We start from the raw sequence: 13,226 nt of genomic DNA, 5'->3' as shown, positions 1-13,226 counted from the left end.
GTTCAATACCTCTTCATCAAACGCAATTACACAAAAAATGACTTCACTAGCTAAAAAAAGTTTGATATCTGGTCACCGGAATTTGGTCCGTAGTGAGCCGCATGGATCCCGCTCTGCTGACAAGTTGCGAACATCTGGTGTTATTTCCACAATGAAGCTCTTTACAAATTACATAGTTTTCGATCTTGATGGCACTTTGGTGAACTCCACTGATGCCGTGGAAGCTATATGGAAGGAAACCGTTGACCAGCACAACCTTGAATATCCAGATCAACAGATCGACCTAGCGCAGTTCTTGACCACATCTCATGGTTCCAGAACCGTGGAAACGTTTGAAAAGTGTTTTCCATATAAAGACAAGTCTGTTGAGTTCATCAGGCTGTTTGAATTGTCAATTGCCACAAAGTATGGCCATTTGGCGAAGGAGGTTCCTGGATCAACTGATGCCTTGAACAACCTCAATGCTCAGGCTCCAAAGTCCTGGGCTATCTGCACGTCGGGTACCTACAAACTAGCCCATGGTTGGTTTCCAATTGTGTATAAGGATGTGGCCAAGCCACTGGTCTTCATCACTGCTGATGACGTCAGCCAGGGTAAGCCCAATCCGGAAGGGTACCTCAAGGCTGCGACTACCTTGGCTGAGTTGAATGACAAGAAAGGAAAGACTGTCGTTTTTGAAGACGCCCCTACAGGTATTCGTGCTGGCGTCAACGCTGGTTTTACAGTAATTGGTATTGCTACTACATTTTCCAAAGCGATTTTGGAAGAGGCTGGTGCATCCTTCGTTGTGGAGGATTTCACCAAAGTCCATATGGACTTCACTGATGATGGCATTAACTTAGAATTAAAGACCCTATAGATATATATTAATCATCCTTGATGCCAAGATCCTCGAGCTCCTCGGTGAGTTTCGTTTGACGTGCCTTTTTGAGGTCATTGTCCCTCTTCTTCTCTGTACGCGAGAACCTCTCAGCGTCAGTCAATGCATTTTGGCCATAGGTGTCACCGCCCAAGATGAGCTCATCATTGCCACCATACTTATCTGTGTATTTCGTGGCGGGCTCCTTGAGTACGCTTCTGATCTCAGGATTGTGGACAAGTTGGTCATGGAGACCGAAGCCGAAACACCATTTGAGGTGTAGAAGACGGAAGTACAAGAACCAACTGTTGATTGGAAGAGTCTTCGAGCGAGACAATTTGATGGTGGTTGTGCTCACACCCTCTTGCAGCAACTCAATGCCCTTGAGAGATTTCTTGTAAATCGCTTCCCTGGTTTCGGGATTCGTGTAATGCTGTATCGTGTTGGACAACTGACTGAAGACAGTAGCAGTTTCCCTCTTCTCCTTCTTTCCAACCTTCTTGGCGGTCATACCTGCAAGCCTGCTGCAGATTGCAAGCAAGGCCTCCTGCTCGTAATATGGCGCATTGTAATTGAACTCATCGTCGGCGTCATCATCGTCCTCGCCTCCTTCTTCGTAAGTGTAGAGCTCGTAGCAAAGAGCAAGTGCCCTGCCTCCAGCCTTGGCAATGTCAATGTTGTGATCGTTGTCGATTATCTCAACAAACTCTGTGGCAAGGGTGGTGAGAAGCTCGTTGAGGTACTCGCCCCTTGGAAGGAGGGTCAAGAGACCGGCGACACCGTGGATAGCGGCAATAGCAATATTGGCCTCTGCCTGGAGGTTCGCCTCCTGCTCACTTACCAAACGCTTGTCTTCACTTTCGTCCATCAACGTAGAGTATTCACGATCACCAGTCTTAAGCTCGTTAGAGAGTGTGACACTGCTTTGGACATAACCCTGGGCGAGCTCCATAAGCCACTTCACCTTGTCATCAACACCAAAAGCGGAATTGTCAGAATACAAGACTATGAGAAGAGCACAATAGCCGCTAATGACACCTGCCTTGTTCTCCTCGTTGACACAAGCATTGGGTGGCTCCGAAATGAGAGTTTCTAACTTCGCGTGGAAGTCAACGCTGACAATCTCGCCAAAGTCCTCCAAATCACTGGCAAGTAAGCCAATGATGGAACGGAATAAGAGAATAAACTCCGATGATGATCTGTACTCCTTCAAGTTGAGAAGCTTCACGAGTTCCAGGACTTTCTCTTCGGAGACATAGTCCGGGGACCCTGCGTTTTCTTCATTGAAAACCACCAATGGCTTAATTACCACAAGCTTATAGAGTTGGGCCAAGAGCATTTCTCTTGACAGCGAGGAAACCTCGGAACGGGCCCTGCCAAGTGAGTCGATGATCTCGTTGACTGTGGTCGACTCCGATTGAATTCTCATCTTATTCATAGCGCTGACATGCTTTTCTCTGTGGTCCTGGGCATTGGCGACCATTGAATCTCTATTGTCAGCATCATCGAGCTCATTTTGAAGAATAATCGCTTGTAAGGACTCCAATTTTCTCGAGAGCAATTCTTCAATGCCATGGAAGTTCACATCCAAAGCACCATTTTCCTCGCCATCTGGATTTGGGGTACGCACTCTGGAAGATGACCGAGAAGAAGCATTGGATGCTCCATCTCTTTGCAGAAATCTTGCTGCTAATCCGGTGGGTCTTGACATAGTAGCTTGATAAGCAAGAAAGCGTATTGGAGGAATGTCTCACATTTATGTGCAAGGTAGTCATGCTGGTGGTGCACGGGTGCTCATCTGCATTAAACAGGCCATTTCGAGATAGAATAAAGATATGGGGTGCATGGAATAGCCCAGTCACCCTAAGTAATATTCAATTTGGAAATAACAAGATTCGTTATGACAGCCACATGGCCCATATTGTCATGCATTTTAAAAAACAACTTCGGCTGGAAGGACGTAATGCTTCTCTCCGTTCTCCCGAACAGTCTCTCTGTTTACGTCTCTCGGAAGAGCCTTTCTCATGTCAAAGCCGTCGAGCTCGTCATCGGTGTGATTTCTATCAGTTGGGTAGTTCTGGCCATAATAGCCAATGACTCGTCTGTAAACAGAGTAGCCCAACTTCTCGTACAATTGCCTAGCCACGCTATTGGTTACTTTCACGAAAAGGTCAACAAAGAGTGTTTCGTAAGGCTGCACTGCCGTTATTCTTTCCAAGTGCAAACAAAGGTCAGAGGCAAGTCCTAGTCTTCTATAGTCTCTGCTTATGGTAACTGCAGTGATGTGTGTGTGCCACTCCTTCTTGGCAAGTTGACCTTCAGTCTTTCCCATCATGTATCCGCTAATCTTTGGAGCAAATTCAGGAGCCTCTTCCACAGACTTGAAAAAGAGGTCAGGCCACTGAGTAGCGTATTGGAAGTAGAACAGTAGATTGAAGTTCTCGGTGAAAGGATCTAGATTGACTGGATTCAAGTCGAACAAGTCGTTCATCTCAAATGGTTTGATGGATGTCATTTTACTTGACTCTTTATTTCAATAACACTACTAGCCGGATCCTGAGGTAACTCGATCCTATGTACTTTGGTCACGTGCATTTTCCGCTATCTGAGAAATTTTCGTCTTCTCGGTAATCGTCATACACACTGTCTGCCGGGTCACAACGGCGAAAAACAGAAACTATAGAAACTCTTTTTCTCCAACCCCACACCACTAAAACACAACAAAAAAAATGTACGGAGGTCCAGGTGCTGAAATTCCAGAAGAGCAGAAGCAGTTGCAAGAGGAGATGTCCTATGCCACTTTGAAAACCGCTGGTGTTGTTGCTGGCGCCTTGTGGTTGACTCCAATTGTGTTGCACTTCATCAAGAAGCAGTTTTGAGTTGCTTATCCCATTTTCGCCTTCATAGCCCTCATTGTACATACTTTATCAATACAACATGTATATCGTTGACCACGTTCCAAGTTACTCGTCTACTTCTAACTCGTGCAAGTCCTCTCTGAGCTTGTTGATCTTCCCAGCAAGGTTCATGAACTCGAATCTCTCGGCAATCCTCGAGGCCGCAAGCAAGGCCTTGTCGTTCTTGACAAGCTTGACAACGCTGAGTGCTTTGTTGAGCCTCAGGTCCTGGCATGCGTTGGCAAAGAGTTTGAGCAACGATTTGTCAAAGGCCACACTGTATCCATTCAACCTCTCAAGCAGCTCCTCCTGGTCATCAAGATCTGGAAGTGTCAGGTTAAGAAGTTTACCAAGCGTCGAAGCTCTCAAGAATTCTTCTTCTGGATCAACCTCGTTCAACTTCTCCATCTTTGAGGCATGGTCGTCTCTCTCATCATCGATGTCAGCATCCTCGCCACTCTTCTTCAGTTTGAGATATTTGAAGCACTTAACTGGTAACTTCACCTCTAATTCGAGAGGCAAGGGGAGTGGGAAGCCAGGGTATGCATCGTTGTTCTTCAAAATTAAGCAGACAAACTTGTCTTCTGCAAGACCAAGAGGCCATGCTTTCCAGTTCTTTTTGGATTCAGTGATACCGTAGTCAGACACAACTTCACTGCAACTGAGGATTGGGATCCATCTAGCATTGCCAGGCTCTCTCCAATGTGACAATACCGTTAATGTATCATCAAAGCCTGCCACAATGCACGGATCGCTGAACTCGTTGAAAAAGATGCCTTTGATTAATGGTGCATTTGGCAGGTTCTTCAACACTATTGGAGCACCTTGTTGCAAGAACTTGTAGTCTTCACTAACATCTACTATGGAGTAGTTGAAGTTATCTTGCGAAGATTGATGAATCACAAAGATGGTGGAAATCTGGGACGAGATAAGCGTCACAATAGGTGACACCTTCATGAGGTTGATGCAAAGGCCATAAAGATTGAAGAATCTCAAGTAGCCAAGATTGGTTCCGACTGCAATCAATGAGTCACCGGAGCTTGTCAGAGTGGAACTGGTGAGGCAGAGTGATGTGATGTATTCATTCTTGAGTAAAGGAATGCGTCTTTCCCAAGAGTCATTAGTAGAAGTGTGGTGTCTGTAATAGATGTGACCACTGTGTTCGTCTTCTCCCGCCTTGTGTCCAGAATTTCCAAGCAAAATTCCTCTTTCATTCACCGAGCATAAGTCGTAGTTGAAGTAGTCGATGAAATGATAGTCCTTGTTGCTCGTTCTGTCGAAAAAAGAAATAGTTATACTTTGTTGGCCATCTCTTGTCTCAGGGCTATCGCTCTTGACTGCCCAAACATATCCCACAGAATTCATAAATAAGTAACGTCTTTTGGTTGTGTAATTGTTGGTTGAGATCCATGGGGTGGATCCGGGAGTGTAGGGCTTAATTTCAAGATCCACAGGTTTCGTTGGAGGAGGAGTTGCATGCTTAGTGCCATTCAGGAACCTCTGCCTTTTGCGTCTCTGATGTGTGTAATCATCGACGCTCTTATTGTAAAGGTCCTCTTCCTCTTCCTCATCATCCTCATCTTCGTCAATAATTCTTGAATCATCAAGACCATTGGCTCTTCTCTTCTCCGGAACATTGCCATTGACTTGTGGGACTTCCGATTCAGACTCACTGGCTTCGTCCAAGAATAAAGAGTCCACCTCAGATCTGGTCCGTGTAGGTTCTTCGTCGGGAATCAGAGGAGTGACTGAGAGGGACCACAACTCACCGTTTGTTGTCCCCACAAATGCCGTTCTAGCATTCCAAGCCAAATTCAAAGGTAAGCAGTCGAGTTCACCCAACTTGTAGGTTTCGAGTAAATCACCAATATCAGTGTCAAAGAGTAGAAGCGATCCGTTTTTGTGGAGTGTGAGGAGAAACTTGTGGTTGGGTGAGACGGTGTACGCAATGAGATCATTCTGGGAGTGCTTAAACTCCCTCTTTTGCAGCAAGTCAGACCTATTGAAGCTCTTGATTGTATTTTCTTTGCTAGGAACAAAAAGATATTCGCCGTTGACTAGCCAGTGGGGTTTAGTAGGCACAATTTCGTGTTTATGTTCACCGTTGAAATCAATTACATCGACAGATGAATGCTTCTTCTCATGCATGGTCGAAGAAAGCTTCTCCAAAAATTCGGGCTTCTCATTCACCACAGAGACTAATTGAATGTCTCCATTGGCAAGGCCAACACTGATTAACTCACCAGCTGGATTATAGGATATGCTCACCACTGAGTCAGGCACGGGGATAGACGTCAGATTGAACTCGTTGGCACAGTCAATAATCACAAGATCATCAGCATCACCGCCTGTCACGATTCTCTTGCCCTCGTTGATGTATGTGCTATCCCTCAAAGGAAGATCGGTTTTGTAGATAACTTTGAAAGTCTCGTCCCCGCTAATTGGTTCGGACAATTCCATCATTGCAAGATGACCCTCGGTATTCGTGAAGAGCACATTGTCACCAGAAGAAGATATGGAAGTCAAGTTCTCGGGAATATCTAATGATAATGGTTCCAGATCAGGTAATTCTGGATCGAACACCTTGATTAAGCCATCGCTATTACCAGCAATGAACCGACCAGACAGCTCGTGGTAATGAACGTATGAATTACCATCAAGAAAGGCCGGAATCTTCACCAGCATCTCGATAATCTATAACGGTGGATTCGTGAAGCGTAGTATTTTGGCTCATCCACCGCGTCGTTTTCTGCCGCACGCGTGTTTTTGTCACGTGTAGCGACACCCATTTAGAGGTGCTACTTGAATATATGAATTGCTGGTTAAATGTCTTGTTTTGCCCCTTGCGTCACTCTTAGTGGCATTGCTTCCCAGCTGTTTGAATCATAGCATATTTGTCTTGAATGCTGATATCTGTCGCATTAGCTATTAACGCAGAATTTTGGTCGCGACAATGTCTCTTCAAGGGCCATTCGAATGATTTGAAGGACGATAGAAAGGCAATTATAAAGCGTTTCAAGGCCTTTTAAATCGTCGTTGATGTGAATATGATGGGCTGAACCTCCTGCAAAAACATGTAGTCATCGCTGAGCTTGAAGAATTTCAATTGGGTGAGAATCGTAACCCAAAATTGGATCTGTCATTTATTCAGGTCCTATCACCTACATCAAGTCATTATGAATAATTCATAGCTGAAAGTCTTCTCTTTCAATGATACAATTGCGATAAGTTGCAAACAGGAACCACCTTGTACAACTCCGACATCCATCGGATATAAGTTCCCAAAGTAAAACCTTTTATTGTTTGTAAACCAAAAAAGTAAATGACCGTATTGTTTGCAGCCAGAAAAGCTATTATTGGCTAATGCTTCCCATTTTGTGGCTCGTAAATCATTGATCTGGGCGTCCTGTGTTTACCACGCGGGTGGCGCGTTATTTTGATTTCAACTCATACTACTCATTGACTCATCGCTATGTCTGATCACGTTGAAGACGACGAGGATGGCTTCGGCGGACCTTTGCTTATTGAACAGCTTGAAGGAAGTGGTATTTCAGCTGGAGACATCAAGAAGTTGAAGCTGGAAGGCTATCACACGGTGGAAAGTGTTGCGTACGCTCCAAAGAAGGCGTTACTCACGGTGAGAGGTATTTCGGAGGCAAAAGCAGACAAGATCAGTATTGAATCTGCCAAATTAGTGCCTATGGGCTTCACCACGGCTTCGGAATTCCACAGCAGAAGATCTGAATTGATCTGTCTCACTACAGGTTCGAAGCAGCTAGACACTTTGCTTGGAGGCGGCGTTGAGACGGGTTCCATCACGGAGATTTTCGGCGAGTTCCGTACGGGAAAATCTCAGTTGTGCCATACTTTGGCGGTGACGTGTCAGTTGCCTATCGATATGGGTGGCGGTGAAGGTAAATGTCTTTACATTGATACCGAGGGTACATTCAGACCTGTGAGACTTGTGCTGATTGCCCAACGCTATGGCCTTAATCCAGATGACTGTCTTGATAATGTAGCTTACGCCAGGGCATATAACGCGGAACACCAGTTCCAGCTTTTGCACCAAGCGGCGCAGATGATGTCGGAATCCCGTTTCTCGTTGCTTGTGGTGGACTCCATCATGTCATTGTACCGTACAGACTACTCGGGAAGAGGTGAGTTGTCGGCAAGACAAACGCATGTGGCAAAGTTCATGAGAACTTTGCAAAGATTGGCAGACGAATTCGGCATCGCGGTGGTGATTACTAACCAGGTTGTTGCGCAGGTTGACGGTATGGCAGGCATGTTCAATCCAGACCCCAAAAAGCCTATTGGCGGTAACATCATTGCCCACAGTTCCACGACCCGTTTGTCTTTCAAGAAGGGTAGAGGTGAGCAGCGTATCTGTAAGATCTACGATAGTCCCTGCTTGCCCGAAAGCGAGTGTGTCTTTGCAATTTACGAAGACGGTATTGGTGACCCAAAGACAGAAGAGGATGATTCATAAGCCGCGTGGAACGGCGCTGTGCCGCTCGCTGGGGTTGGGATCCTTGGGCTGTATCTGTGTGGGACACTTTGCCCAGCCATCGCGATCGCGACTCACTTGGCTGGTGCAAGGCATGAAATGACCCATTTGTTTCGTGCACAGGTCTCACTTGTTGTCCTTGAGGCCTCCGTGCACTAGCCTGGGCTCTGTAAATGCTTTGAGTTTGGCTCGTTGCTTTCGCTGCAAAGGCACCCGAACAGCTCCGTGTGACCCGCGTAGACCCTTGCTGGCTCAGGATAGAGCTAGTGAGCACAATGACTCGTTTAGCGTTTGTGCCAAAGTGCCAAAGCGTTATGCGCCGCACCCGCCTAGCGCCGGTGCCGGAAGCCAAGACTTGCGGAAAGCCATGACAGTGAATAGCCCGAGGAAGAAATACAGCACTTAAAACCCCGAGTGCTACATATTAGAGTGTCTGACTAGTGTTTTTTCGGACGCCATTTTATAGTCAGCCAAAAAAAATATAAAATTTACCCACTTGCTGCTGGTCACCAAGTCTATCTAAACGATCACCTCCAAAAGTGCGTGCGGCGCTTACCTTGTTAGTATCTTGTCCTGCATGCACAATTTTATCTTTTTCATCAGCGGCCGGGTAACCCGGTCTGGCATGCTCGTCAAGCCTTCGTGCCCCATATTCCTGACCTCGAAAATTTTTCTACATCCACGCAAGACCCGTGATCTACCATCAACCCGGTCTTCCAACAAGGACACTTTGATCTGACCTTCCCATACTCCTTTAGGCAGGTCTGATTCCCCCACGACCCTCCCCCCGAAACAAAACCATACTCGGCTCCACAAATCCGCCAGTTACTGGAGCATGAAGTCCATACTACCTAAACCTTCGTCTTCGGTGCTGACGCCTCTGCCCAATATGCTGAATAAAAGAAAGTCTGTTCCTCAAGACTACACCTCCAAAAGGTCCAGGTCGACCTCGAGCCCTCCTCCTTCTGGCTTGTCTAAACCATCAACCATGGCTCTGCAAGCCTCCAAGCAGTCCAGACCCGTGACTCTGTGCACATTCTGTCGCCAGCACAAGATCAAGTGTAATGCTTCTGAGAATTACCCCAATCCTTGTACTCGTTGCAGTAAGATGGGTCTCAAGTGTGAGATTGATCCGCAGTTCAAGCCCAAGAAGGGTTCCCAGATCCAGATGTTGATTGGCGATGTCGAAGAGTTGAAGTCCAAAATTGAGATGCTCTCCAAGAACGAGCACTTGTTGACCCAGGCTTTGAACCAGCACAATCACTTTATGCTGCATAGCCTGACTTCTCCCACGTATCCAGCCTCTGCTAGACCTCCACTTCTGGCCAGAACAATGCTGGGCCACAACACGCCAAATCTGGCCATTGATCAGTTTGCCGGTGGCCACTTCACCCCTCCTCCTGGCCCCAGTCTGGTTCCTGCTCAGCCTGCGTTCAACGCTATAAACGATGCTACTGGCTCTGGCCAAGCCATTACCAACTTGTCTCAAATGCTTCAAAACTCGACGGATAACTCGCCAGCCACTTTTGCTAGCGACACCCAAGGCAACTACACTCAGTCTCCTGAGGAACTCCCTCAGCGCGAGACGTATTCCGAGTTCATCTTGGGTGATGTGCGTTTGGCCTTGGAAAAGGCAGATGAGCTTCACGACCGCTTCATGACTAAATTCCTTCCATTCCTTCCTATCCTCACATCAGCGCTGGCCACAGAGCTCTACACAAAGTCTCAGTTGTTGTTCTGGACCGTCATGCTCACAGCGCTGCTTTCAGAGCCTGACCCTAGCTTGTACATGTCCTTGGCCACACTTATCAAGCAGTTGGCCATTGAAACCTGCTGGATCAGAACTCCTCGCTCAACCCACGTCGTGCAAGCTCTCATTATTCTTGCCATCTGGCCCCTTCCCAATGAAAAAGTTTTAGATGATGCCTCCTACCGTTTCGTGGGCTTGGCCAAAAACTTGTCTTTGCAGCTTGGTCTTCACAGAGGTGGAGAGTTCATACAAGAGTTCAGTAGAACTCAGGTCAATCTTGGTCCAAACTCTGACATTTGGAGAACGAGATCCTGGCTTGCTGTGTTCTTCTGTGACCAGTTTTGGTCCTCTGCTCTCGGATTGCCTCCATCGATCAACACCACTGATTACTTGCTAGAGAACGCAAGAGTCGATCAATCTTTGCCGGCAAATTTTAGGTGTTTGATCTCCTTGTCCATTTTCCAATGTAAGCTTGTCAATGTGATGGGTATCTCCGTCACTAGATCTGACGGCTTACTTGAGCCTTCCAACCGTGCTGCTTCGCTCAATATTCTTGACAGAGAACTCGAGAGACTCAAATTCAAGCTTAACATCATGGAAGGCTCGGCCATTGAAATGTACTACTTGTACTTACGACTCATGATTTGCTGTTTTGCCTTCCTTCCAGGTACTCCAATCGAGGACCAGGTCAAGTACGTCAGCACGGCGTACTTGTCTGCCACCAGGATCATCACCATCGCTTCCCAGCTTGTTAGCGTGAACTACATTTCGCTTATCGAGCTTCCCATCTACGTGAGACAGGCCATCACATATGCTGCTTTCATCCTTTTCAAGTTGCACTTGTCCCGCTACCTCATAGACAAATACGTTGACAGTGCTCGCCAATCCATCGTTACGGTGCACAGACTTTTCAGAAACACATTGTCCTCATGGAAAGACTTGCAAAATGACCTTTCAAGAACAGCAAAGGTTTTGGAGAATTTGAATATCGTTCTTTACACGTATCCAGAGATCTTCTATGACGATGAAAGCACCAGCACAGAAGGCAGTATTATTAGCCGGATGCGTTCTCACTTGACTGCGTCTCTCTTCTACGACTTAGTTTGGTCCATCCATGAAGCCAGAAGAAGAACGCTACAGAACAAGGAAAACGGCGAAGAAGAAACAGTGAAGGTCAAGGAGGAAGAAGGTGTCAAGAAGCCTCTTGCACTCCCCTTCTATAACCAAATCACCAAGGACGACTTCAAAGCTATGACCACCACCACACCCAATGGTACCACCATTACTACTTTGGTGCCAACCGACCAAGCACTTAACCAGGCCAAGCTCGAGAGTGATAACGGCTCCAAGAAGCCTATGGAGATCAATGGTATCCCCCTTGCCATGCTTGAGGCTACAGGAAGCACAAAGGATGTCGATAGCATCCGGTTCTCTAGCTTCGACGAAGCTAAATCTCTGAGAAATGAGGCAACTGACCCTGTGGAGAGAGTTGGCTTTGCAGCCGACTTGACGCAGGGTACTGAGTTCCTGCTTGAAGCCCAAAGCCAGCAACAGCAACCACTGGCGATTCTGGAAACACAGCCACAGATCGAACTGCAAGAGGTTTTGTCGCAACAAAACTCTCCAAACTACGATGGCCCCATGGACAGAGGAAACTTTGCTTACAATAATGGTATGGGGTCTGCAGGTATGGCAGACCAGCTCGATAACTTTTTCCAGCAACAATCGCACGGATGGCTCAACAATAACCACCAGGATGATGACTTCCTCGGTTGGATTGACGTGAATATGCTTCCCGAAAAATAGTCTTGTACATATTGCTAACGATCATGAGGAAACGAACTGAATACACTTGCTTACAAAAACCATCCCTGTAAAGCGCGTGATCTTGTCCACGTGCAAACGCAACATCTGGACTCTCTTCCTTGTCCGGACTTCTTCATTCCAGCAATTGACCATGATTCAGAGCATTACCAGAATTGCCCCATTGACCAAGCAGTTCCTTAGACCTAGCGTCCAGGCTGCCAGACTCTACTCTTCTTTCAACCCTGCCGACCAGCCTAGAGTCAGAATCGGCTCTACTGCTCCAGACTTCACCGCTGACACCACCAAGGGTAAGGTAAGCTTCCACGACTTTATTGAGAAGTCTAAGCAATGGATTGTTTTCTTCTCCCACCCTGCTGACTTTACTCCTGTCTGTACCACTGAATTGGGTGCTTTCTCCAAGCTCGCCCCAGAGTTCAAGAACAGAAACACCACTCTCTTTGGCTTGTCCACTGAAGGTGTTGAGAGCCACAATGCCTGGATCAAGGACATCGAGGATGTCACTGGCGGTGACCCATTCAGCTTCCCAATTATCGCTGACCCATCCAAGGAGATTGCTTTCAAGTACGACATGGTGAGCCAGGACGATTTCGAGAAGCTCAAGGACAAGATGGTGCCTACTGTGAGATCCGTTTTCATCATTGACCCATCCAAGAAGGTCAGATTGATCATGACTTACCCAGCCTCTACCGGCAGAAACTCTGCTGAGGTTTTGAGAGTTCTTGACGCTTTGCAATTGACTGACTCCAAGGGTGTGGTTACTCCTATCGACTGGACCAAGGGTGAGGATGTGATCATCCCACCAACCGTGTCTAACGAAGACGCCAAGGCCAAGTTTGGTGACTTCAAGACCATCAAGCCATACCTCAGAACCACCAAGGACCCTCAGTAAATAAGCTTTACTACGTAAGTAATGAGACTTGTTTCTTGACTTGTGCGCACTAGTATCAACCTAACGGTTTTCGCAGCCAAACAATAGACCGTTGAGGCATTGTCTGTGGCTGGTGTGGCCAAATTGGGACGTGAGTGTTGTAGAGCTTACTTTTAGTTTTTGGTCAGTGTAGCTATCTCTGGCTTGTCTGTTTTTTCAGTTCCGTTTGAGCTCTAGATGGGTCTAGATTTTTTGCACTATCACAAGGCTATTTTAAAGTTTCAATTCGTCGCTGAGTTTTGCGGAATTAAAATACCTAAGCTCTCTCTCGTTTATATAAATGTACTAGAATTGCTCTTAAAAAGTTTACGTTACAAGATGTTTGGTTCTCTGTTAGGTTCGCGCAGATTTGTGTTTGACATACTTAACTCCCTCGTGTAAGACTAGGTACTAACGGATTCTAGCTAAATATATAGACCGAATTGATCCTCAGCTATCCTCCGAGTTCGGGAACGTAC

At 46.6% G+C, this 13,226-nt stretch overlaps 6 protein-coding genes across 6 annotated transcripts; 3 read left to right on the top strand and 3 right to left on the bottom strand.

The window, feature by feature from the left end:
* Positions 1-151: 151 nt before the first annotated feature.
* DOG1 (2-deoxyglucose-6-phosphatase) lies at positions 152-842 on the top strand (the record flags this gene model as incomplete). The annotated part of the gene is made up of 2 exons (XM_024860190.1): positions 152-784; positions 807-842. The coding sequence occupies 2 exons, from the start codon at positions 152-154 to the stop codon at positions 840-842; spliced, it is 669 nt and encodes a 222-aa protein (XP_024711570.1).
* A 24-nt stretch (positions 843-866) lies between these two features.
* On the bottom strand, positions 867-2,570 carry C7M61_004875 (uncharacterized protein; the record flags this gene model as incomplete). Its single annotated transcript, XM_024860189.1, has 1 exon — positions 867-2,570. One exon carries the CDS (start codon positions 2,568-2,570, stop codon positions 867-869), a length of 1,704 nt encoding a protein of 567 aa, XP_024711569.1.
* Positions 2,571-2,792: 222 nt separating this feature from the next.
* On the bottom strand, positions 2,793-3,374 carry C7M61_004874 (peptide alpha-N-acetyltransferase complex B subunit; the record flags this gene model as incomplete). Its single annotated transcript, XM_024860188.1, has 1 exon — positions 2,793-3,374. The coding sequence occupies one exon, from the start codon at positions 3,372-3,374 to the stop codon at positions 2,793-2,795; it is 582 nt and encodes a 193-aa protein (XP_024711568.1).
* A 448-nt stretch (positions 3,375-3,822) lies between these two features.
* C7M61_004873 (chromatin-binding protein) lies at positions 3,823-6,441 on the bottom strand (the record flags this gene model as incomplete). Its single annotated transcript, XM_024860187.1, has 1 exon — positions 3,823-6,441. The coding sequence occupies one exon, from the start codon at positions 6,439-6,441 to the stop codon at positions 3,823-3,825; it is 2,619 nt and encodes an 872-aa protein (XP_024711567.1).
* Positions 6,442-7,228: 787 nt separating this feature from the next.
* RAD51 (recombinase) lies at positions 7,229-8,245 on the top strand (the record flags this gene model as incomplete). Its single annotated transcript, XM_024860186.1, has 1 exon — positions 7,229-8,245. One exon carries the CDS (start codon positions 7,229-7,231, stop codon positions 8,243-8,245), a length of 1,017 nt encoding a protein of 338 aa, XP_024711566.1.
* Positions 8,246-9,152: 907 nt separating this feature from the next.
* Positions 9,153-12,729, top strand: SEF1 (Sef1p; the record flags this gene model as incomplete). Its single annotated transcript, XM_024860185.1, has 2 exons — positions 9,153-11,795; positions 11,962-12,729. The coding sequence occupies 2 exons, from the start codon at positions 9,153-9,155 to the stop codon at positions 12,727-12,729; spliced, it is 3,411 nt and encodes a 1,136-aa protein (XP_024711565.1).
* Between the last annotated feature and the right edge of the window lie 497 nt (positions 12,730-13,226).

The sequence above is a fragment of the Candidozyma pseudohaemuli genome (assembly GCF_003013735.1).
Source record: "Candidozyma pseudohaemuli strain B12108 chromosome Unknown scaffold00019, whole genome shotgun sequence".
NCBI lineage: Eukaryota > Fungi > Ascomycota > Pichiomycetes > Serinales > Metschnikowiaceae > Candidozyma > Candidozyma pseudohaemuli.
Note: the sequence above shows the minus strand (reverse complement) of the source record. Positions and strands in the feature narration are given on the sequence as shown.